Source organism: Silurus meridionalis, chromosome 22 (assembly GCF_014805685.1).
Source record: "Silurus meridionalis isolate SWU-2019-XX chromosome 22, ASM1480568v1, whole genome shotgun sequence".
In the NCBI taxonomy this organism is placed as follows: Eukaryota; Metazoa; Chordata; class Actinopteri; order Siluriformes; family Siluridae; genus Silurus; species Silurus meridionalis.
In genome coordinates, this window is record NC_060905.1 from 13,457,464 (window position 1) to 13,484,130 (window position 26,667).

Genomic DNA, 26,667 nt, shown 5'->3' on the forward strand with positions numbered 1-26,667 from the left:
TCCCAGTGATGTTTGGAAGCTGGGGAACGGTGCCCCTGGAGTAGATAGCGTTGAGTGCCTTGCTTGGCAGTGCTGGGGCTTGAACTGCCAACCTTATAATGTGTAACCCAAAGCCTTAACCACTGAACCACCACTTTCCTAATTGTCATGCTAAACCAGAATTTCTGTTCTAGTGAAGGCTAACGTTAATGCTACCCAAAGAACATAGACATTTTATACAGACTTTGGTTTGGGGAAGAACCACATATGAGTGTGATGTGATGGTCAGGTGTCACTACACTTTGGACCAATCCATGCTCATGTAGTCCTAGATCTAAATCACAGGCTGGACTCAAATCAGCAACTGTCTGAAAATAAATGCATTTTAGTTACTGTTATTAGTGTCTTGTGGTTATTACATGGTCAGCTCATCAGCTCAGTAAGGTGTGTGAATGGAGTTTGAGGAATGTGATGGTGGTGTGTGTGTGTGTGTGTGTGTGTGTGTGTGTGTGTGTGTGTGTGTGTGTGTAGGGGGGGTTTAAAGGAGGAGGAGGAGGAACAGGATGGAGAGAAGCCGACATTGAGGCAGAAGAGGAGGTGGGGGAAGAGAAGGAGTGAAAGCGGGAGAGAAGGAGGGATATGAAAAGGAGGGGAGCAGACAGCCATTACCGCGGCACTCGCTCTGTGTGTCCGTGTATAGTCCTGCTCTTCCGTTCCCCGGGATCGCTGTGATCGCTGGAGGATCGAGTTTCCCAACCGTCCATTAAAGCCGGTGAATCCCAGGTTCGTAGCCGGGTCTATCCTCTCATCCCTGCCCGCGTGGCTCTGGCAGGGGCTCGGGGTCTCTCCTGCGATCTCCGGTAAGGCTTTCGAAATGTAGCTCCTCAGGCTGTCTGCATGTGTGATGGCTTCTCATCCTCATTCACTGCGGTCTATTCAATCACTCAGAAGCTCTAATAGACGAAAATTGAATTCATGTGATCCAATAGCAGTAGATTCATTTAGATCTGATTAACGGCAACTATTTCATTAGGGAGATTTTTTTTTTTGGTGGCGCACCAGCACTGTGATCACCACCACCACCATCATCATCATCATGATTATCATCATAAGGAATCCGGCATGCTGTATGGACAAAGGCTTGCTCACTGACCGATCACATCACCAGCCAAGCCCAGATTTCACATCACACTCACTCACAAGCTTTTATTTAAATAACACTTGTGAAGTAGTAGCAGATGTCTACTACATCCAGTAAGGAAAAGGCTTCATAAAAAGCATTTTATTGAATCCATGAACCCGAAAGCAGCAGAGATGCCGACACATTTCTCTCCTCTAACATCTAGTACAATTCAGTGTCTAACCCAGAATCCTGCACACACCCTGAACAGGGAACTGAAAGTCAAATACATCATTGAGTTTAATACAAAACCGAGCAAAGGAAAGGAGGTCCAGGTTTCCATGATGAGGTGAGAAGAGTAGTAGGTCATACTGTATCAAAATGCTTCATGCCCTGAATACTCCATGGCCTGTGCTCTATACAGCACATTTACCAGGAATGTACTGATTTTTTTTATGATATCTTTATCAGATCTCTCTCTGAGCGTTCGCTCTTACAGACATTCTCGCAGTATCTGTGCTGACAAGCAAGCATTTTACTGAAGTCCAACTTCTCCTTATCACTGAGTGGATACAATCCATAGTACAACTTGCATCCTTGATAGGTATCATTATCTTGGAAATGTAGAAAACCTATATTTGATTTTGCACACCGCAATTTGATCACTATGCAATTTCCACAAACTGGCTGGCACTCCATCATTCAACAGCCATCAAACTTTCATCTAAAATGCATGAAGTCAGCCAGGCCCATGGTTTGAAACTTCTGCTTATGAAACACCACAGAGCAGTTTAACACACTCAGAGTATAGTGCTATCTGCCCTCTTCCACATACCTACGCTCAAACGTGTTCATGATTAACTTGTGCTTTTTTGTTTGTTAGAATAGTGTGTGTGTAAAGCCTGTACATTCACTTTATGTAGAACCAAGGAATAAAAAAGTGAATTAATAAACAGTTTATTAAATACTGTTATATGTCAAATCGGTGACCATTTATACCAATTAGTGATCCAATAACATCCTTGTGTTCTTCACTGAAATATTTACTTTATACAGAATATTGGCTTAATAGTGTTTGTAAATGCATCCAACTATTCACAAACTAAGTTTCATTTCATCTGTAGCTTCTGAAACATCTAACATATAGGTGCCATGAATGTACCTCTTTATTTCTATGCACATTTTTATCAGCCTCTTTTGCCTCGTCCACCAGGGCATATTATTCAATTAGTGGACAGCATAGAAATGACAACTGTAATTGTGTGTGTGTGTGTTTGGTGCTGCTACTAAAATGTATCAGTTGTAGCAGCCATATTTGGATAGTAGTTCATACTTGTAAACTGGACACAGGTTCCTTGTAAGGCCAAGTTGTCAGCACACCATTAGAGAATGGTTCATCTTTTTTTCTGTGCACAGTTTATGTGAAAAATTCTATGGTCATTTATTAGAGTCAAAATTCAATCCACATGGCTGTTGTGAAGTAGATTGGTTTGGCGAATACATTTAAATGTACATTTATCCCATTATCCAGAACAACTTACAACTGAGCGGTTGAGGGTTAAGGGCCTTGCTTGCAGCTTGGGGGTGCTGGGATATGAACTCGTGATCTTCTGATCCAAAGTCCAATGCCTTAATTACTTAGCTTCCACCTCCTAATACATAGAAATATCCAATTATACCAATGACACAAACAATACCCTATAATGCTATTTCCATGCCAGTATTTATGTAACGGATTAAAATCCGTTTGGTGGTATTATTGTGGTCTTTTTGGATTGCTACATGAGGTAGATGGGGGTTGAGACATTGTGGTTATCCAACAGATCGGTGATTTTATGTTTTAATTTCAAGAACCTATTTCATTTTTTGAGAATGAATAATGTCCACTGTCATTGCAACTTTATTATTGTTTTCATTGTAGTGAAGCAGAAATGCATCTATATTATAGTGAGATCAAACTATTCATTCAGTTAACAATAATTCCAACATTAAGAAAGAATGTGAGTCCATTAGTAAGTGTATTCATGCCATTGGCTCTCCAATGAGCACTAAGTTTAATAGGCTTTGTTGCCTAAACAGGGTGCTAGAGCAACACTCTGTTCTTGTGAGAATCATGTGAGCTGTTTCATGTTCCATCTTCCTTCCCATGGGGTGATTATGCATAATGCTGAGGCATTTATTTTTTTTCAGTGTATTAGTAAATGCTGTGAGAATTGGACTGAGTCTTTAAATCAACACATCAACTCCGTGTCAGCACACAGCGCTCCTGCAGCTGCCGTGATCAGTCAGAGTGTATGGTGAAATCGAAAAGATGCTTTTACCACAAAAAAAACCTGCGTTTTCACTTTACATTGTGCCGCACAAGCATAATGAGATGGTGTGGCTCCGAACCACAGCTATGTATAAATGGTGGCTGCCACAACATAAAAACATGTCAGGAAAGTATGTTGATCAAGATTTAGCCACATTCATCTTTCTCTTGAGCTTTCTTGTTTCTCTGCAGAAAAAAGTAACAGAACCTGAAATGCACAAGAAATACATGGACATCTATTGGACATAGATACTGCTCATCGATCTAAAAAGAAAAAAAAAATTCCATTCCGGTTAAACGCAACACAGTTTACTGAAAATGCATTTACAAAAGAGGTCAGGCCAAGAAACAAAGTTAACTCATGAAAGTTTTAGAACTGTAGGTCATAAGGGCTTTTGGAAGATTTTGTTTGATATTTTATTAAAGGTGATGAAAGGCAGAAGGGAAAATCTGCAGCAACCTTTCTTTCACATAGGTCAGTGGTATTGATCTTTCAGCTCACGTGGTGCTCGGAGATGGACAGATGTCTAATCTTCCTCCCACAGGCCTCATTTCTTCCACCTGATTACACAGAGAGAGAGAGAGAGAGAGAGAGAGAGAGAGAGAGAGATCGGCATTCTGGGCCATCACCAGAGCACCCTATATTGATTAGGACTTAAGCTTATATTAATAGTTGCTTAATGAGGATGATCAATTTCCCTATCCATTTTCTCTCCATCATCATTTCTTGAGTCACTGGGATTCCTTGAATCACCTGATCGCCGCCTGCCCATTAGTTTCTCTGTTACTTTAGGAAAAACGCAACTATACTGTGTAAATACATGAGTGCAAACACATTTTTTTCATGTTGCACAAATGTGTCTTTTTTTTGCTTACTCATTACACCATACTGAAGTTCTAACCAACCCTCTGCTCGTGCTTTCTTCCAGCCCCACGGCGATATGTCTTCTTCTGACGAGGAGAGCCTGAGTGAGCGTTCATGTGTGAGCGAGCGCTCGTTTCGTAGCGAGCGTTCAGGTGGATCCTTGTCTCCGTGCCCCCATAGCACCACCGGGCCAAAAGGGGACACTCTGCCATGGAATCTGTCCAAACATGAGAGACGCAAGCGGAAGAGCCAGGACTCGGTGCTGGACCCTGCGGAAAGAGCTGTTGTGCGAGTAGCAGGTAGGAAGTCCATCTGTCTTGGCATCTGTTATTAAGGGTACTTTATCAGGAATGCATGAGAGACTGATTTTGAGTCACATTACAGGACTTACAGCAGGATGTAATTTAGATCATGTGTTTTTTGGGGAATTGGTGACAAAAAAGACAAAACAGCAAAAGCATATGACTCAGTATTTCCAAGAAACAGAATATATTTCAGAAGAAATACAGTGTAATTTAATAAATAAGGCATTAAACTTAATTGATAACCCTGAAGTAGATTATTTTCTTATAAAACCTGCACCAAAGTATTTTATTTCTCATATGACAGTAATTTGCTAAAGATTATTTATAAATTGAAGAAATCTTTTTTTCTGTTTGGTCAGTGAAACATTAAAACATTAACTGATAACCTCAGCAATCACAAACCTATAATCATCGTATATCCAGATGTTACACAGATGAGAATGCGACTCCCTTTTGAGGCTGGTTCCTAACAAGGTTTCTTGTAATTACCATTACTGGGTCATTTTTTTCCTTTTAACTGTCACCTCTGACTCACTCAATATAAGTACAAGTACAAGTATAAACTTATAGGGGCAAATATATGATGCTAAAATGTATATTTGTATCTATTTAATTCTGTAAAGCTGCTTTGTTGAAAGCGCTATAGAAATAAATTGAATTAGATAAACCCATTTCTGCTATTAATTACATCATAGCAGGTATAAACACTTTCTCTGAAAGTTAATAAGAAAAAATTCAGTCTAATTTCTTAAACTGTGTAAGTTGTAGAAACAATGACTTATTAGAACAAGCTCAGTCATAAATACGTTTGTGAATAAATAAATAAAAAACCTAAATAAATACATCTTAAATAAATGTGATTTGTCTGTGAGTTATACTGCTGTTATACAAAATGAATCAATATAAAAGTGCTGTGGTTTATTAGAATAATCTATTAGAAATATGGATGTCAATATCCCTGTGCACAAAGCCACATCCATGAAGATATGCTTTCATGGGTTAAAGTGAAAGATCTTGAGTTCTTGAGTGGCCTGCTATAGAGCTCTGATCTCAACCCTACTGAACACCTTTGGGATAAATTGGAACGCTGACTGCACTCCAGGCCTCCTCACCTCACCCTACATCAGTACCTGACTTTACTAACACCCTTGTGGCTGAATGAGCACAAATCTCCACAATCACACTACAAAATGTAGTGGAACATCTTCCCAGAAGAGTGGAGGCTAAATCATGGAACATCTTCCCAGAAGAGTGGAGGCTACTATAGCAGCACACTTTAATTGAGCTGTTTTGAAACTAACTGTGTTCTAGTGTTTTAGGTTTGTAAATACTGTCACTATGCAACTGTGTGAAAGGATTGGATTCTTCTAGAGCAATCCATAGTTTGTCTAGTTCTAAAAGGAAGAAGGATACACTTGTATACTTGCTGATTGAGTGTATTGTGTTGTATGTGAAATGAGACAAAGAACTGAACTGTGCTGTAAGAGCAACTGAAAAAGTGTAGCGAAAAGGAAGGAAAAACAAGTTGCTGTACCAATAAACCTGGTGATAAAAGCTAAAAAGGCATGTAAGGATTTAGTCACAACCGAAAACGGATATGCACATACTCGCTGCATGGTGTAAATACATTGCACATCTTTAGTTAGTAAGTCACAAGTGTGTCTTCTAGGTGTGCATTCTGTGTACTTCTGTGAATTATCTATGCAGACTTTTATATTCCTTCTGAGCTCATAATTGTGAAAATCCCCCATAATTGTGAGAATCGAAGCTCTGGCCTGTTGTCCTGCTTCATTACACATAGAAATGCAATAACAATCACTAGGAATGGGGTTAATACAAGCAGCTGAGCACTGAGTGGGAAAATTGATGATGAGGCAAAATAGGCAGTATACTAAGCATCTCGGAAATAACCGTTTCCAGGGTAATTTTTTTTTCTCACAACTCGAAGGCGCCTCAGCTTTACTCCCTGTGTTTCCCTGTTGCCAAGGGGACACGTAAATTGTCCCTGTCATTTAGTTTCCAAGACTATGGAGAAAAATAAAGCACACTGGGAAGTAAAAATGGCAAGAAAGGCCCCAAAACAAACAGGGAAAAACTGAGAGGGTGAGCATTTGAATTTTAATTTGAGCTTGAAAAAGACGGAGCAGATGTAGGGGGAGGGGGCAGAAACGATGAGGGTGCAATCAATTGAGACAAAAATGGGGAAATGAAAAGGAAAGGAGAAAGTACTAGAGGTAGATGGGCCTCAGATAAAAGCTCGAGTTCAAAGTAGGGGGCGTTGAAGAGAAGAGTAATGACGACCAAGTGGCAAAGAGAGAGAAACGTTGATGATGGATGTGGAATAAGTTAGGAAATTAGGTCGTTTGCATTATATCCAACTAAAACGTTCTTCATATACTGGATGTGGCGGCATTAGATTACTTGTTCGCCTTAGATCAGTGGTTTTGCTTAATGATTTCAGCGTATGTCCTTTTGCGCCACTTGGAGAAATTCGGTAAGCCAACCCCCCTTAAACTCGGTTACTCAGGAATCCTTTTGATAGTTACCAGTTACAACTAATGAAAGGATTGTAAAACTTTACACATAGATGTAGAGTCACACATAGAACCTTTAATGGTTCCCACAGAGTATTGACTCCCAGATCTTTGTCTAAGAGCAGGGAAGTGGTAGCTCAGTGTTTAGTACTAAGTTTGAATTCCAGCCCTGCCATGCCGCCACTTTTGGCCGTAAACCCTTAACTGCTCAGCTGAATGAACGAGGTAATTGTAAGTCCTTCTGGATGAGGACGTCTGCCAAATACCATTAACATAAAAGGATTCAATCAAAAAAAGACTTTGTAGTGCTAAGATGGAATCTTTTATTATGCATTTATAATAGTGTCTGCATGATTCAGCAAGCTGTAGGATTTACTGAGCATACAAGTAACAAGGTTGACAGAAAAATGGAGATACCTCTATTGTATCCTGACTGGATTTTTTAATTTATTTATAAATTCAATAGGGATCCGGATTTTGTATCTGAGTCGACATTTTATGGACAGCTGTTTTAATGTGAAAAAAGAGAACGACTCTTATCTATTTCCATGTCCTGTCTCAGAAATGATGAGCACAAGTGGATGCCTCAGTCCAGGCAGATTTCTACTAATGTCTGTGTGCAATCTGTGGACAATGTGTAAATCTGAGACCCTGCCAAGCGGAGCATGATGACGATGATTATGCTGATTATGATTTACAGCTGCAATTAGATTTCACTCTAAGTCAAGATCCAGTGTCTGTGTGTTCTGTATTTCCAGACCAGGATGACCGGGGCTTCTTGATGAATTGGCAACAGCTTTAAATGATTACGTTCTTACACCCGGCTAGTGAATTTTAATGCAGACCACTTTGTCATTATTATCAGTGAAACTGTCCAGCCCTCCTGTGAGCAGTAAACCTGGGTTTATTTACTGCATTTTTTTATCCATTAAACCAGTTCACTGTGGTATTCTTTTGCATGATGTGGTTGACATCATGACCAAAGAATGGAGACGTGGTAACTATTAAGGAAATCTTGACAAGCACTAGTTGTAAAAGAGCAGAGGGGATTCTAAATCTGTGTCTGAGTCACTATTCATGATTAATCGCCATCTTCTCTATTCTGTCTTACTCTGTTTTTGGTAATGTGTCTCTGGCTGATGGATGAACAGTAACAGTGGGTCAGAAGTAATATGCAATGGCAGAATATGCTGTACTTATTCAGTACTGCTGGACACCGTTTCAAATCTGCTTTAATACTTATGTTTAACTTCAGGATCTTTTCTTCTCTGCTGAATTTAGTATAAACCGATCAGGCATAACTTTATGACCACTGACTTGTGAATAACAAGTGAATAACACTGATTATCTCTTCGGCATGGCACCTGTTAGTGGGTGGGATATTATTAGGCAGTAAGTAAACATTTCGTCTTCAAAGTTGATGTGTTAGAAGCAGGAAAAATGGGCAAGGGGCCAAAAACGAGGGCCAAATTGTGATGGTTAGACGACTGGGTCAGAGCATCTCCAAAACTGCAGCTCTTGTGGGATGTTTCTGGTCTGCAGTGGTCAGTGTTTAAGAAAAGCGATCCAAGGAAGGAACATTGGTGATCCGGCGACAGGTTCATGGGCGGTCGAAGCTCATTGATGCACATGGGGAGCGAGGGCTGGCTCATGTGGTCCGATCCAACAGATGTTTTGCACTCTCACATACAAGAACTCTTTTAATTGCTCTGTTGCAAGCATCCAGTTCAATATGAATACACAAGTGTGTATTCAACCTTATATTTTAGCATCTGTGTGTTTACCAGGAACCAGAACAAAAGCATTGAACTTTTATAACAGTCTAAGGACACAAACTTATAATTATTAGAATAAATACAGTAAAGTTTATTTTTAATTATAATTTATAATTGTTTATAATTTATAAGTTACTGCTTATAAGTGATAAAAGGAACCAACTTGTTTTTGCGTGTTATACAACATTAAATGGTTAAAAAGTGCAATTTTTAATTCATTAAAAAATGCTTGTTTCATTACTGTAATTTGAGATGAATACAGTAAGACCCTACAGGTCAGGGTTTTTATTAAAATATGATTGCCTGCTCCATATTATATCGTATTGCTCTACAGCAGCACAGTGTTATTCCTTTCTTCTGGAATTAATTGTCTGTTTTTGTAAAAAAAAAATAAAAATAAAAAATCTTTCAATATCTTTCCACAGTGGATAGACACTAAGATGAAAAATTCTACAGTATTCCTTTAAGTACTTGTTTGTGCTTGACGTTTCCAAAAATGAGTCTTCGTCTCTGCTAGTAAAGGGTGAATGTCCTCCATTTTGTAAACTCCTGAGTTTTAAGTGTGTTTTAGGTCATTGCATTGTCGCTTGCCTGTGGAGAAGGAATGAATTCAAATATAGAAAATATTTCTGAAAATGTATCTGATCAGGATTCATCAGTGCATTACATTCTGTTGTGTTAGTAAATAAGCAAATAGTAACCTAGTTTTTCCTGTATTAGGAGTAAAAGAGAGTTGTGTGTAAGAATCTGCTGTTTCAGTGTTTTTAACCACAGCTGTGTCTTTTGGCCTTAGTAACGATTGCTTTTCTGATGTGACCTACTTATCACACAAATGTGTAAAAACAAAACTCACTCTCAGAAAATCCTAATAGCCGAAACTTGTAGGACTGTGCCCTGAGAAACAAAGTTTCCTGACAGGAAATAACATTCATTGTACCACGACTGGTGGTCTGATCTGATCTAACATCTGATTCTGTCAGGCTACCCAATTTTTTTTATTCGTGCCACATTAAAACTTGCCTTATAACATTTCACCATGTTAAAAATATACTGCTTATAAATATACTATTATTTTCTACAATGTAAAAATTAGTTTTATTACAACCGATTAAAATAATACAGATAGGCACGTCAAGCTATACTTGGCCTTTCTTTTGTCACTAGATGGCACAGTTTGTAGATTATTGGAACAAAAAACTTCTGGCTGCATCACTACTGAATGCTATGGGAACTTCATTACATGCCAAATAAGTGACACTTTCAATGGTCTGCTCAGTTCAGTGGATGAAAAGCGGATGTGATTGTGATCAACCATGATGCATGACAGAGTAGAGGAACAAAAATTTGACATTTAATTGTATGCTAAGTAAAGACAAAGTAAAAAGGAAACGTTCCATAGTTTTACTTAAAGCAGGATATTTAGTTATGAATTGAGATATAGAAGGCACACTTGGATTATTGTTTGCTCAGAGGTTCTGTGCATGCTGGCTCTGTGTCTGTCTGGGTTTTTGCTGCATTCTCTGGTTTCCTCCACCTGCCAAAAACAGGGCAGCAGGTGGATTGCCTGAGAAAATATCTATTTGTTGTGTATGTTCAAGGCACTATGTAATTAACTATTCCTGGTATAGGCATTTTATTTTCATTAACGACATTTGGCAGACGCCCTTATCTAGAGTGACTTACACTGAGCAGCTATGAGGTTAAGAGCCTGGTAGCTTGGTGTGGCTGGGATTTGAACTCACATCCTTTGGATCCAAAGTCCAATGCCGTAAACACTAAGCCGCCACCCTTTGGATTAACAGTGACACTGAACAGGATAAAGTGGTTACTGAAAATCAGTGAGTGAACTATTGAGGAATAGCATGATCAAAATTCAGAAAGATTTCTCGGTAGGAGTGGGGAGACACGCTGAATGTCTTACCCATACCCTATTCACTGTCCAGTGCAGATTCTTTTACTATACTAGTGGGAAAATTCTAACAATCTTATGAAATAAGTGTAAAAGTGCATGTATGTGTGTGGTGGACGTGGGCATGTTTTCAGTGTGTATTCCTGTCTCATGCTCGGTTTCCCAGAGATAGGCTTACGATCCTGCATGTCTCAATACCATGCACAACTTTTTTTTTTTTACATCTCATGTTCTATGCATTTATTGTTGATATTGTGATTTGTGGTGAGAGTAGGGAGCACGCTGAGAAGAGACTGGAGGTGGAGACACGTGCTGGAGAAAAGGGAAATAAAAGTCAGTAGGAGTAAGACAGAGTACATGTGTGTAAATGAGAGGGAGGGCAGTGGAGTGGTGCAGTTGCAGGGAAAAGAGGTGGAGAAGGTGGAGGGGTTCAGGTACCTGGGGTCAACAGTGCAGTGGGTTATATCGGTAGGAGAATGCTGAAGATGGAGCCACCAGGAAGGAGGAAAAGAGGAAGGCCAAGGGGGAGATTTATGGATGTGGTGAAGAAAGACATGCAGGTGGTTGGTTTGAAAGAGGCAGATGTAGAGGACAGGGGGGTATGGAGACGGATGATCCTCTGTGGCGACCCCTAATGGGAGCAGCCGAGAAGAAGACGTTCTATGCATTTATTGTCCCTGGAATTTAGTGTCCTGTGAATGTACTCTCCTGCTTGTCTTACACTGTTTTCACACTATATTTGTGCTTTATTTAGTGTGTACTGTTCTGCATTGCACCTGGAGAAACATTTCATTCTAATGCAGTTAGATCTTCTCAGATGGCCTAAACTCTATCAGAATCACTGAGTTAGGTTTGAATATATTTTTGTCTGTGATTATGTATTATTAAATGTGTATGTATTATATTATTTTCAATAGTATATTATTTTCATTTAATAGAAGCAACCAATTGTCCGTTTACATTGGAGTTTCTTTGCAATTAGATTTCAGTCATCAAATGAAATGGGTAAACAGAATCTGCTTTAAGCCTTCATGATCAGCACTGCTGAGCTGCAGCGCTCTGTTATACTGCATTTCTCTGTAATATTGATGTTTTTATAGCTGTGGCATCATAATGATGGTATTAAGAAGTGGATTGATTCAGGCAGGAAACCAGTGAATGCCTAGGTGTGAAATGCATAGCTTGCCACTGTTCCAATATACAACGACAATATAAGGCCACTCGACTTGTCCCGGGTCTGACCACGATGAAGTGGTTACTAAATTATGCATTGATTTGCATAATGAATCCAATTAACCAAGTAAATGAATTAGCATAATTAGCAAAACCAATCAAAGGTCAATGAACACACCTTGCTTTTGCCTGGTTTGGCTACACACATGAAGATCTCAGTGTGAGATGTTGCTCCACAAGCACTAATGATTATAATGAGTGGGTCATCATTATGATTCCCTCAATTCCCTCCTGGAGATGGTTCTCCAACCTTCCTTCCGTCAACCTTTCCTTCTACATCCTTTCCTTGCTTGCTCGGAAGGAGGAGACAGAAGGAGAGAAAAGGGAAGTAGGGAAAAGGGAAGCCCCCCTGGTTGGTTGGTGAGGTTGCAGTGCAGGACATGGCTTTGTCACATCAGGACACGTCACCGGAAATGGAAATGGAAAGGGTTTCCATTCAACTGCGCCGCTTCACTTTGACCGGAGAGGGGCGCCATAGGCTGGGCTTTCACTTTTGCAGGAACCGCTCTGCTGCGGTACAGGAATCAGGGGCAGGGGCGGTATGGAGGAACTGCAGGAAGAGTAGAGAAAGGCGAGCTCTTTTTAGAGAGGGAGGAGGACAACAGGGTGGCTGGATGCGTGCAGGAACAGAAGCGGCCATTACAGCGAGCATCCAGCCGGCAACACGCACACACACACGCCGGTGCGTGGGATATAAGGAGCGGGATGTGATTACACTGGGAAGCAGAAAACGGACAGCCCACTGCGAGCGCCTCCCTCGATCTCTCTCTCTCTCTCTCTCTCACACACACACACACACACACACACACACACTTGAGAATCTACTCCAACACACACACATAAATCCCATTTGCCGGCTAGAACGCAGGAAGAAAAGGCTTGAAGCAGCCGTGCACCAAAATATGGATTTCCCCAACAACCGCGCCTTTCTATGAGGATTTGTTTCTATGGTGGTTCTTTAGACCATGTAACCGATATACAATAATATTATTCTTTTTTTTTTTTTTTTTGTAATTATTATGATTATTATTTCTAGAAATTGAAGTGAGCCAGGATAATCCAGCGCTTTCGGTCAAAAGGAAACACATTAGAGCCAGGTTATTGTCCCGACATTAGGGCTTGGAAACCCGGCGGCGGGTGAGAGCTTTAAACCGCGGGCTGGATCGGAAGCCGAGGCGGACTGACAGCTGCTCCCGGAGCGCCGGCTCCTCCGGGCTGGATTAACGTTACTGCTATAGCGGGGATCCAGGACACCATGGCCGGCTTCGTCCCGGGCTTACTGCCCACGACTCATTCACAAGAAAAAGAGTTTGCTAAAGCCTACGAGGATGTCCTGGAAAGATATAAAGGTGAACATGGTTACATTACAAGCTGAATATAAAGTACATGTGTGTGTGTGTGTGTAGTGTTTATATACACGTGATTGTAGGAGTCAAATGATTGTTTCGGTTTTGTCAAATCATAAATGTCACTTGAATCACATTAAATGATGCATTGACTTTATATGGAATATACTAAGAGTCGTAACCTGTATTTTCATGCTCATAAATAAGAAAAAAAAGGCACAAATTCACTGAAAGCCTGTAGGTGTTTGCTGGTGTTTGGACCTGTCTCATGTTCTTTGTGATTGGATCCAATGGTGGAACAGAATTAGGGCTTTAAAAATGGAGTGATACCGAAATGAAAAGCTTTGGAGAAACTGAGGGATGGAATAAGAAGCAGGGCATTTGTATTGCAGCCCAGATGAAAAGGGGCTCTTTTAATTATTGATTGATCCCTATGCAACCCGAGGAGATGTCAGATGGGCAGCTAGTTGTCCAGGGCAAGTGAAATATTGGTCTTTTTTCAATGATATAATAAAAAATGTTTTTTTTTTATTAAAGGTTTGTACTATTGAAAGCCCTCTGGAGTATTTGCCTGTAAATCTCTGAGTGAATGGCTCGCATTTTATCTCCATCAAATTATCAAGCACTTATTGTGACCATAAAACCCTACGTGGTGAATGAAGGCCATGTATGTACGAGGTTATTATCTCTACTCCATCTCTCGCTCATGTGCTTTATTAACCTCCAGGGACAACAGATGCAAATTGGTTAGTGTTACCACATTTCCAAAAGCTCTTGCAATATGTCTTAGAGGTGCGTTTTCATGCTGATGGTTTTATTGCGAACGGATTCTTGGCCCTAGGAAAGAAGGTTCATTAAACAAATCTTTAACTGTGCTTTGTATTACATATTACACTCCCGTTGTAATGTTTTACCTGTTCACAATGTGTCGCATTTAACTGACGTGACTTTTCCAAACTACCCAGTGTAACCTACCTGGGTTATGCAATCGACCTTCTCATGACTAAGAGCTTAACTTTCAAGCAGTCGCTTTAATCCACCCGACAGAGCGGTGTGGTTTACCTGGCTTCTTCTCCCCATCCGCTTTGTCCTGTTTACTCTACAGTTGTCCTGTGTTTGGAGTGTATTTCAGCATCCAAATACTAGATTCCCTTTAACGTATGTTTAAGAGGGCAGAGCCTATCCTTGCACATCTTGTGTGTGTTGCTTCATGTGGATATGAAATGCGAACTCGGCCGAATGCTAAAGCATCGCTTAGGTCAAATAGGAGGAAACATATGATACAGGTTTGAATAATTCAAGGACTTACGTTGTTTTTCTAACATGCTGGGAGCTGACGTGAGTTTAGAACAATAGCAGGATATCTAAAAGAGTCTGGGGTGACCGAAAAAGGAAAAGAGAGCCATGGGGTTTATAAAGAAACATACAGAAAAACACACAGTGACTAAGAACATTCTTAATATTTCTGAAGAAGATATGACTCTGGTGTTTTTAACCGTCAGGGCCAGCAAAGCCTTCTCTGTTGTCCTAAACACTATCAGAAGCTTCTGACCTTCATTTACAACCTAAATTCTAATATTTGTTCCATGAGATTGTATTAATTTATTCCCAAAAGTTTATTCTCTTCATTTCGTAGAGTTTCTCTTGGCTGCACTGCTTCCAGTACGTGTATGTGGATGTTGATTTTTTTGTCCAATCAGATTTCAGCCTGTGTGTGCTGCCATGTCAATCTAATCTGCCCAGGCCCTTCAAAGTCAGTACTGCTGGCTCTTTTACCATTGTCTCCCTAGGAAATAGCTCTGTTTCTTTAACCAATAAGATTTCATATTCTTCTCACAGGGCAGCTAGCTGGCCCAGAATAGCGTCAGCATTTTTCCGTCCTCTGATTGGTTGGTCAGAGGGAAAAATGTTACAGCCAAGTTCGACTGACAAAACGTGTGTAGCTCTGCACACATTAATACACCGGAGTTAGACTTTTTTATGCCTACGGAGGAAGAGCAATTAATTTAGTCTCGGACATTCTTAAAAATAAATTAAGAAAAGCTAGACATCCTGAGGAGGTCGGCCAACCTCGAAGCTAGCTAGCGTGTCTAGACCAGTGAGTGTAATTGATGCTCTTTAAAACAGTGTAGAGAATGTCTTTGTGAACTTTGTGTTTTTTAATGTCATTGTTCGGTCCTGATATTCAGTGAAATCATGATTGTGAATGTGTGCGTTGAGTTATATATACGTTTTGAGACTCGCTCTGTTTACAAAAAAAAACTTTTTTCATCTGTGTTTACACACTACCACCTTCAAAGTAGTTGCCTGAACAGCAGTACAGCTCTCCCAGCATTCCTGACACTTATGGAATGTGTCCTGGAAGTCTTCTTTTCGAAACCTGTCAAGCACCTTCTGCGATTCATGCATAGATCGTTGCAGTGGTGTCAAAGCAGTGACCTTTGAGCTGAATCTTCTTCTTTGGGAAGAGGGCGAAATCTGCAGGAGCCAATCTGGCGGAATTGAGCTCATGAGATCCTTTTCGGCGGGAAACTCACGTTTGAGGAGAGCTCAGCGACAGGGTGTTTTAACTTGCTATCCACGATGAAATAGCAGATGTGGTAACACACTTGGTCAGATTAGCATCAGTTGCACAGCTCTTGATGAGCACAAGATGATGTCTTTTGCCACACTGACTTAGGAAGGTCGGTGCTCCCTGTACCTGTGTGTGCAGCCTTGTGCTGCCATCTGTTGGCGTGTTACAAAAGTTGTCTCGATGTTTTGATACCACCTTATATGTATATGTGTGTGTATATATATGTTTGTATATATACACATATGAGGTTTGTTGTTTTAGTACAAAACTTAAAAAAAAGCAAACACCAAATCTGATTTACTGTATCATTATGGTTTACATTAAAGCATGTCTATGCTGCATTGGCAACCTGATTCTGGTGTTATTCATTTAACTGAAACATTTGTCCTCATAGGGCTCGATACTATTGGATCCTCATGAAAGGGACTATCTACAGTTTCGGAAGCTTCAGTGAAATTACTGTGGAATGTTGTGTGTCAGAGGGGTTTAAACTTGTCTGTGTTGTAGCTGTGGACACTACAACTGAGCTTCTAATGCTGGTTAATGGTAAACTATTTTCCCACAATGTTTAGGTGTCCTTTGCCCTAAAACCAGCACCACACATGCAAACACACACATGAAGACGAGGGATAGCAAGAGAGAGAAAGGAAAGGATTTCATAATGTGAACATCCTGACGTCCTGATGATGTTCGGCGGTTTCCACTGCTTCAATTCGGTTAGCAAGCATCTTGTTGTACGTACTCTACAAATATGTCTGTTTGTTCAAGCAGCTCTTACTGTTCGGTACAGTTGTGACTGCTGATGTGGAAAGTCCCAAACATTTTTTTTGTTGTTGTTCCCTAATGCAGCTCTGGTTTGGAGAAGAAAGCTGAGACAGTGTGCCGACTGAGACAAGTCATTATTGCTTCGTTGTTTTTTCCTGCATGGCCTACTTTACTCCAATCCTTTCCACTTGCTTCCCATGACAGAATTCAGCAAACATGGCTTCATGCTGCGTTTGCCTTGACCTTTTCTCCGTTTCCCCTCTCGTGTCCTCTCTGTCCTGACTTACAGCATTACTACCCTCACTTCCTGTTTGCTGTTCATTCTTTTACAGTATGCGATTGTTCCAGCAGGAAGAGAAAATGCTCACAGAGCAGAACAAAGTTTACTTCCATCATGCTTGTTAGAACTCTCTCTGTACTTGAAAAACCTTTTGTGGTGTACCATTGGTCACTTTGCCATGCTGTGTTCAATAAATACCATAAAGAAGGACTGTTCATCAGATGAGTGTTCGAGTGTCCACCTACAATATATGAACAAAAGTATCGGGGCATCTGACTTTTCCAACACAACGATACTAGAAGATCCAAACCTATTCCACAATGCCTTTGCTCAAAGATCAGTACCTGACTTAACACACACCCTTGTGGCTGAATGAGCTCAAATCTTCACAAGCACACTCCAAGATCTAGAGGAACATCTTCCCAGGATGTAGTCTGTGTGTGTGTGTTTGTATGCATGTCTGGCCTCCTTAAGTATGTAGGGGTCGCTGCACCCTCACTACGCTCTCGCTGCACTCCTGCTGCACTTCCTCTTATCAGAAACGGTCTGGACCTGGTGTTCTGAGTGAACTTGCATAACACATCTCCTGCTGTTTGTTGAAGAACATATGAGCTGTTTTTCGCTAAACATTTAATTAAAGGTTAAACACTTTTTAACCGAATCACTATTTCCAGAAAGTGTGTACATGTGAATACCAAGAAATAACATGTACTGAGAAAGGAAAAATCTTTTGCTCTAGTTTTCCAGGGGACACTATGGTCACAAATCCAGGGTTTAAATCTGAATTTTTCATATTTGGCTCGTTATATACATGGACAGTATCTTTCTTTGCATATCCCACTGATGTTAGGAAGCTGGGGTCAGAGCACAGGGTCAACCATGATACAGCGCCCCCTGGAGCACAGAGGGTTAAGGTCCTTGCTCAAAGGCCCAAGAGTGATAGTTTGGTAAACCTTTTGATCAGTAACCCAGAGCTTGGACTTTTATGTTATTTTTTGTCTGCACCATTCTGGGTTCTCAGATTTTCTCCAAACTCCTAAAAACTAAACTTATCAGTAGATTGGCTAATCAAACTGCTCTTTGTGGTAAATGTCTGTGCAGTGTTCTCTCTTTCAAGTTTCCCTGTGTTTCCAAGTTAGACTCCGAATACACCACAACCCTAACTGGGTTAATGTTGTTACTTAAGTGTGAATGAAAGAACGGAGGAACATCTACATAACAGTTGTAGTTTTAAAGTTTGGATAAATTATTCGTTTTTCTTCATGTCTTTTCTATTATTTGAGTTTCACACCTGTTTTTTTTTTTTTTTGTCTACAGAAAGAGGCATAACATAAGTCCCTGGTAAATCAAGCATCCTTTAATTTGCTGACTTTTTAATGATGCATTTGTGAGAGCTCTGTGGACTCTGCATTACAGCACCTTGGTGTATACCTCGAGATGAATCGATGGTGAGGCTCCAGACTGGAGCGAGAGTGACCTCAGTGCTCCCTACTCACACTACAGTAGCTTTTACACACACACACACACACACACACACACACACACACACACACACACCTCTTTCTTTTTGCTGTCTCTGCACTGTACTGGATAGCTACATCACAAGGTTTGGAGAACAAGCAGAGCTCTATGTGGCCTTATGAAGGACTGAAGAGGCAGTGGGGGTTGAATAAAGGAGGGCTGGAGAGGACAGATGGAGAGAAGCATGTTAAACTGTTAATGAATAAATCATGTAGTGTGTGTTAAAGGCACTGGGACCCTGCAGCTCAGAGGGTCATTGATTTTAAAGGCACCAGACACCCCATCCTGTCCACACACACACACACACACACACACACACACACACACACACACTGATCATCAGGACCATCGCAGAATTCCCACTTCATTCTCTTTACCATTGAGAAGTTCTCAGCTAGCCTGTTATTTTCACTAGGTCCTTCTAATATTTTCCATCCTCAGTGCAGAGTTAATGAAGGAAAAGGTGTTTTATAATGTCATAATGGTGCCACATGAAATCCCCTAGCGGACATACCAAGGCTAGATCATGCCATTTCCTTATCCTCTGGGCAGCCAGGTTATAGGAAGCACCTGTGTGTTTAGGATGGACCTGTTCTTTTTATACTGCTGTGGCTGAAAGACAACCTTTGTGTCTGCCTGTGCTGGAATCTGATGTGTTTGTGAAAGCTGGGAACAAATCCATTCAGCTGCCATTCTGCCATCTCGTACATCCGTCTCTCTTCTGGGGGAATTGACAGTTTTATAGATCGCTAGGTATAGAGAGCGGAAATAGAGATACCAGAATTCATCGGTCTCCTCCATGTGTGCAGATTGTAGTGAGAAAGATCCTGGAATAGAGTGTGAGGAACGGAACATGGCTGAGCTGTTAGGATTGAATTTGATAAAATTATGCCTTAGCATTTCGGCTCACCTTTAAATAAATAAATAAATAAATAATGAAAAGAAAATGTCAGATGCCTTTTCAAATGATTTGCAATGCAGTTGTAAAGACCCTGTTTATGTTTAATCATCAAAAATAATTGTTATTGTTGCTTAATTCTGACATTTCCATCTAATGCTTAGTCATATTATTGCATACAAACTGATTGTAATATTTGGTGATGATTTTCTCCTACTCTGGCTGTTGTAAGAAAGGAAAAAGGTTTGTCTCTTTGGCATAAAGGTTGTAATGCAACATCACGCCAGTCAGAAAAAGGAGGAATATGTGTCAGTTTAGTAAACTGCATTCGGACGGTTTGGGCAACGTTTTTCTAAAATGGCACGTTGTTTTGACTACAGTGTTTTTCTATTTGTTTTTACAGAAGTTCCTCTTCTACAGTGTAATTAAAAAAAAACATTTCTTCCATGACCTTTGTCATTTTCACCATGTTTGTTGTTTTGACGTGACATTAAAATTGTATGGAGTGTACAGCTCTAATGGCATGAAAGAAACCAGAGGATTGTTCCATTTTGCCCTCTTTCCAGGCAAAACTGCGTTACTTTTAAATGAGGAAATAAACAGTATTACAATGGGTTCAGCCATCTTGATTTTGATGTGATCACATGACAATCATTTAGTAGCATTTTCAAGAAATCTGCAATTCCTCTGTTTCTTAGTACAACAGATTTATATACTTTGGGTGAACATAGTTTTAGTGTTAATGGAAAGATGGCAAAACATTAAAAGATTAAAAAAATTAAAAAACCCTGTGTATTTGTAGCTGTATTATGTTCGTGAGGACACAGTCCAGTCCAGGCAGCTCTGTAATGGGTTGAGACCAAATTGGCTGGTTTCAGGGGGTTAACCTCCAGCAAAATGACTGACTGTCCCAATAATGTACCGGAAAGCAATATGTGTCTATAAAGTATGAAAAGTATTTGGTTCTCATGTGTCTATTTATCCAAAACCCCTCTCCTTTTGGTAGGCTGGGCATTAATGATCTCTGTATATTCCGATATAAGACAATCCCAATACAATCCTTCTGATGTCTAACATTCAGCAAGCCTCTTGATGATTGACCTCAAAATTCACTACATCTTTCAGACTGATTTAGATACAATGGGGTCATATAAACAGAATAAAGGCTCTTGGTATAACGGTAGATGCCTGTTCTGTCTGAGGAAAATGCATTTTTTAAAGAAGTTTGGAGTCACTCATGGCTGGTCTTGTATTATGTATTCTTCTATTTTTTCTGGTCATTAGCCATATGTGTATTCTGGTAATGTCATTAATTTGATAGATTTATGGATGTTTATGGATAAATCGATGTCTTTATTGAGCCCTGAGGGGAAATTTGTGGAACAGTTAACAACAGGTCTGTATTTAAAAGAATTGCTAGCTTTTTTCCTGCTAGCTTTGCTTTATGATGAGTTCCATAGCAACAGCAAGATTTTCTCACACTGCAGGAGATTGTCGTCGGCTAAAGCGAGTGTCAGCGAGCATGTCATGCTATGCGTGTTAAGACTGCTGATCTCGATCTCAAGGCCCAGGAGGGTTTTTTTGGATTGTTCTTTTTTTTTTTTTTTAATGAGTTGACATTTCAGTGTTTAACAGCAAGGACGAAAGATTGTACAGTGTAAAGCAAAAATTACATGCTGGAAGGCTGGGACAAAGCAATTGTGAATAATTAGATGGTTTTCCTCTGGTCCTTTAAAGAATCAGAGTTCCTTCACAGAGTATTTCCAGGGAGAGAGCAGCATGCGATTTGGAGATGAAAGGAGGAATGACGTTGAGGTCTGATTGAGGTGCTATCTGATCTCTCTCGCTTACCGAACACAACATTTTCACAATTAGGTCCCACACCCATCACTGTTTCAGGACGTCACTTGACCTTTACTTGCATTCGGCGTTTTTTTGAGACCGGGATAAGGCGCTTTTGTGTTTGTATATATTTAGAAAGTGGCTTAGATCTTGTCTAAACCATGTGAGGCCATCTCATAGACCTGACTTGCTATTTCTGTGTTCGAAATCTGAGATCTTTCACATCCCGCAGAATCGCCTGACCCACTCAGCACAACCGTGTGCTGCTGTTGTTGCTTTTTTGGCTGCGATGCTCTGGTGAAGAGCCGTGCTGAGTGCGTCCTCTGGGTCTCGCCTCACTCTTTCTTCACAAGACAAATGTTTTCAGGTTGTGCTGCAGGATCTGCTGCTGATGTTTCAGCCGTCTTGATTAGTGACTGAGTGCTGAGACTTGTTTTTTGTCACTTTCAGTAATGTTCACGTTCAGTTGTTGCAGTGATCCGTTATATATATTGTGTGTGTGTTTGTGTGTGTTTTAAGAATCTGAGGGAAACCCCATGTTGAGAACGATGACTGGTATGATAACTATTCTGCTACTGTTGTGTCTGGCAGTCCTTACATGTCCTTGCTGCTTCACTCCCTCCTTCTTCCCACATATTTTCTCTCTTTCTTTCTTCTGATTTTAGTAGGTCAGTAGAGTCCAGGGGTGGAAAATTGTTAACAAGCTTTACTCCTAATTGCAGTGCCAGAAATTGCCAAATCTGCAAAAGGAAGAGACACTGTTTGTTTTTTTGTTTTTTTCCCATTGTTTGCTAGATAACTGTTCAAAGGAAGGAAGCTTGTTCTAAACATCCTACGGCGTATCAAACGTTTCATATTTCTGTCGTCTTTCAGCACAACCCTACTGCACTGTTCAGTCCAGTTCAGTTCTTCAAGCTGTGTGAAAGGAATAGTAATCAAATGGTCATTATGCACGCTCAGCATCCAGCTGGTCACTTTTCCGTTCCTTTGTCAGATATTCTCTGGCCGAGGACTGAGAATAAAAACCCAGAGAGAAGAGGCCTAGAGCTGGGGGACTGTGGCGACTGTGCACCGATTATCCTGAAAGTATTTTTATTTCGATCAATGCAACTAATAGATTAAAAAAAAAAAAAAAAAAAATGACACTTTGCCCAGTTTTTCAGAACTGCCACTATTTTTTGCTCAATATCAAGGTGCGGTCAAATACTTCTTAAATGACTTTTAAGCTGAATTTTGAGAACTAAATTGCTGATTTGCTGTTTTGCATTCAAACTTAGAAATGGATGTTGCACAGCAGTTGTGCACTATGCGCTGTAAGAGAAGGTAAAAGGTGCCGCATTTGTAAGCCAAATAAATCACTAGGGTGGTTTATTTCAGCTCGAGTTTACATTTTTACAGTGCATTTCTGTATACATCTGCCATCTTTGATTTGTGCTACTGCATCCAAATTCATTCACGATGCATCAGATATAACGTTTTTTGGGAAAAAATACATCTAGATCCATTTTTGTAAATCAGACCAGTCAGTGTTCACGGGGTTAAACAGTTTAGGAAATGTGTGCGAGTTGTGTTTGATGCCCTTTAGACAACTAGCAATCTTACAAACTAGCAATCTTACAGGTTTTAACTGTTTCTCTCTTTACAAAAATGTAAATAGCATTTAAATGATATTTGTGCGTCCTAATTCTTCTCTTTATTTTATGCCCTGCTATACTAGTAAATAGTAATCGTATCTGAACATGCTATTTAATGGTGATCAGGTTCATTTATTTCAGTCTTTGCAGCCTTTAATATTCCAGGTTCAAGAGTGGACCCTGAGGCATTACAACTTTTTTTTGCTTGAGCAAATGTGTGAAGAAGGCAACCTGTCTTAATTGTACCTTTCACTCTACAGATGAATAAAAGGCCAAAAATGGACTCGAGTGCCAAGGGAGGAGGTTGGCTCTTGGCTTTCTGAGCTAAGATAATCATATTTGCACAAAAATGCTTAGGTATACATGAAAATTGTGCCGCTATACATTCTGCTGTTCAAAACTCCATTCCTTTAGAAGTGTCACAATTTTCTAGCAGCATTTGGTGTTGCTTCCTGTGGTAATCTAGCCCAGGAACCAATCTGTTTTTTTGCTAATCTCTGTGCTTCCCCTTAATCCCTCAATGATGGAAACAAGAATGGATATACAACACATAGAGTAATTATTACTGAAAACCGATAATGTTGTTAAAGGAAATGATTCTCTTTATCGAATGAAGAAAAAGGGGAAAGAAAAAGAGTCTAAAAATGATAATTAATTATTACTAAGGGGGAGGTTTTTAGTTAAGTCTAATAGTTATTTAGCAAGCAGATGTACAGGGTGTGATCTGTGCATGTATTGTCCTATCTGTTCAAACAGAGCTTTGCGGTTGTCTTGGAGTTCTTTGTATGGCTCAAGTGTCTAATTCTGACTCATTGACCATAAAAGTAGCTCCAACTCACAGTCCCGTCTTCAGAAAAACATAAGCTATTTTTAAAAGCTGTTTTTGTGGTTTGGTCACAAAAATCTTTTCCACTTTTTTTCTACTTTCCCAAAGTTTGTTGTTCAGGATGCAACCTGAATACAAACAAAAACCGCACCCTCCTGCCATTTTTGTTTGTTGTGATTCTGCAGTTGCATGTCATAGGAATGGTTAGATGAATAGCTAGATAGCTAAACCGGAACTATGAACGAAAAATGTGAATTCTTGCATGCGGTTGCATCCGCGTATAGTTTACAAAGCAGTCAAACAGGAAATGACAGGACCTTATACAGAAAAGAGATTCACACTGGGTCTTCGGGGATTTTGGAGTTGACAAAGTCACATGAAAGTTATACAACAGCGTTTTTATATAAGCCCGTGTTTTCTCTTGTTTACATTAATTAGTGGTAGAAATACATACAAAACAAGAATAGACTTCAAAATGACATGTTTTAATGTGAACAAGGCAGCTTTGATTTTATTATAAATAAGAACACGTCTGATTTTACTAAAAGGTATAATGGGTGGTTTTATACTGGGATTACTAGAATTTTCTTTTCTTTTCATCTTAAAAATAGCAATCAGACAAAGTATTTGTGGCCGAAACACAACACAGACAAAGACGAATGTGTTTTTTTTTTGTTTTGTTTTTTTGGGTGCTGGTTTTGGGATATTGTACTTAGTATTGCCATCAGAGTCAATATGATGATACCGTGTATAACTCGCCTAAATAAAGTACTGTTTTTATCCCCCATCTAATCTGCCTGTCGAGGTTTGATGTGCTGTGATTGGCAGGAAACATGAACTTGGTTCAGTACTGTTCTGAAGAGTTTGAAAAGTGCTTTTTTGGTATATGTATATATAAATAATATATAAACAGTACAAGGCAAATTGCAGTAAGTGAGCTGTGGAACTAAAAATGAAGAGTTGCTTGCGTGCGTCTGAACGAGAGACCGAGAAAGCGAGAGTGTTTCAGAAATACATTCCTGAAATAGCAGGGAGAATTCAGGGAGGAGCCGGGAAAGAGGAAGTAATGCAAAATGCTGCGAGACTCTATTCAAAAAGCAGGAAATGCAAGAACTGGAAGCTGGTCTCACTCGATACACACACAATGCTGCTTTGAGGTTGTGTCATGTTTCCTAACCGACAATAAAGTCAGTGAAACGAGATCCAGACAGGCAGGGCAGCTCCGCCCCAAAGCCGATATTTCCATCACATGCTCAGCTGATGAAAAGTGTAATAACTGGCTTTGGCGTGCCCTGCACTTGATAGAGCTGTTCAATGGAGCCTGTCCAAGTGCGCCGTTCCTCCTCATCATTCTGCCCCACTTTCAGCACTGACCTTTTCTCCGCTGATGCTTTAGAGCGCCAAGCATCGCTCCACTTCTCTCACACTCTGACAATGAAGATGTAGTTGTCTTGTAGAAGTTTATGGACCAAAAGTGCTTTATTTAGTCAGTAAATAGCTTCGGGCACTTAAAGCTGCTTTGGAAATAACACAGAGAAATGTGATTTTAATGAAATGCTGTTTAATGATGGCCTTTTATTCAATAGTGGTTTGCTAATTGTGATGAAGCAGTGTTTATAGGTAGCATGAATTAGCATAGATTGTGGTTTGGCGATAGCATTTTATGATTATGAAATAACAGCACAAGAAAATACTTCTAATTTTACTTTCACACTGACTTTTCAACGTGTGAAGATTGAAAGATAGAGAGAACAAGACTCTTTATTTCAGATTCCTCCCTTAGGCTTCAAGCCTACTATCATTTACTGTCTATTAAAACAAGAGTCAAGAAGACTGGGACATACCGTAATTTCCGGACTATAAAGCGCACCCATATATAAGCCACACCCACTGAATTTTACAAATATTTTTATTTTAAACATAAATAAGCCGCACCTATCTATAAGCTGCAGGTGTCTACACTAATGAACTTTACACAGGCTTTAACGAAAGGCACGTTACACACGGTGTAACGGGTGAAATATGTTGCACTTCCTTTAGGAGCATAGCGGTATTTTGGGAATAGCCTGGCACTGCATTTTTCCGCTATTACTGCATGTGTTCAAAACGAGAAATATGTCCTTATTATTTTCTGATGCTCATTTCTAAGTTTCTTTGACTAACCCGTAACGCTGTTGCCAAGAAAAATAAAAAAGCACGCGTTTTGAGTTAGCGAGCTCTCCCTTCACCCAGACTCAACGCTTTACAACGGCTTGTATCTAAACAGTAGCCGACCAAGAAAGTCATTGTTCACTGTCTTCCTCCTTCCTTTCACAACTATTTCTCTCGGGAGTTTATCTTTTGGGATCGTCGTGCTTTTAAAAAAAAAAATGTTTGTCTCCCGATGCCGTGCAGCTCAGAACACAGGTGAGGTGCGTTTTTTTAGTTTCCGTCTGGAAATTTCACTGGTCTAAAGAGTTTGAAGTTTGTGAAACCGGGAAAAACCCAGGAAAAATCCATAAATTAGCCGCTTCGTTGTTTAAGCGTTCAAAGCGTAGGAAAAAAGTAGCGGCTTATAGTCCGAAAAATACGGTATGTACAAACAATAGATGACATGAAATTTACTAGAATTTACTATTTAAAGACATTTTCAATCTCTTTCAAAACAAGAGTTGATCTAGTGGTATTCACCGTATGTCTTATAATTGATTTAAGACACGTGCATTTCTGCTTAAAGGCAACTCTTTGTGTAATTCTGGACGATCCCTTTTTTTATTAAACATATTTAATTTGACAGTCGTGCTTTTATTACAAGTAGACAACACGTTTATGTAGTATCTTAAATTTTCTATCATATGTAAAGGTATACAATTTTTACAATCTCATTTTTTATTGCATGGGTTTTATTGTACTAGTGTAGTTTTTGTAAATTTGGACAAGTCGCTGTTGTGAAGATAGGCCTAAATGCTG

At 39.9% G+C, this 26,667-nt stretch overlaps 1 protein-coding gene across 1 annotated transcript in view; it reads left to right on the forward strand.

Annotated features, from left to right (window-relative positions):
• The first annotated feature begins 628 nt into the window (after nucleotides 1-628).
• Nucleotides 629-26,667, forward strand: part of macf1a (microtubule actin crosslinking factor 1a) — a 183,691-nt gene continuing 157,652 nt past the window's right edge. The window contains 2 exon segments of the mRNA XM_046834431.1: nucleotides 629-839; nucleotides 4,340-4,574. Coding sequence (XP_046690387.1) covers nucleotides 4,352-4,574 — 223 coding nt within the window. The 5' untranslated portion in view covers nucleotides 629-839; nucleotides 4,340-4,351.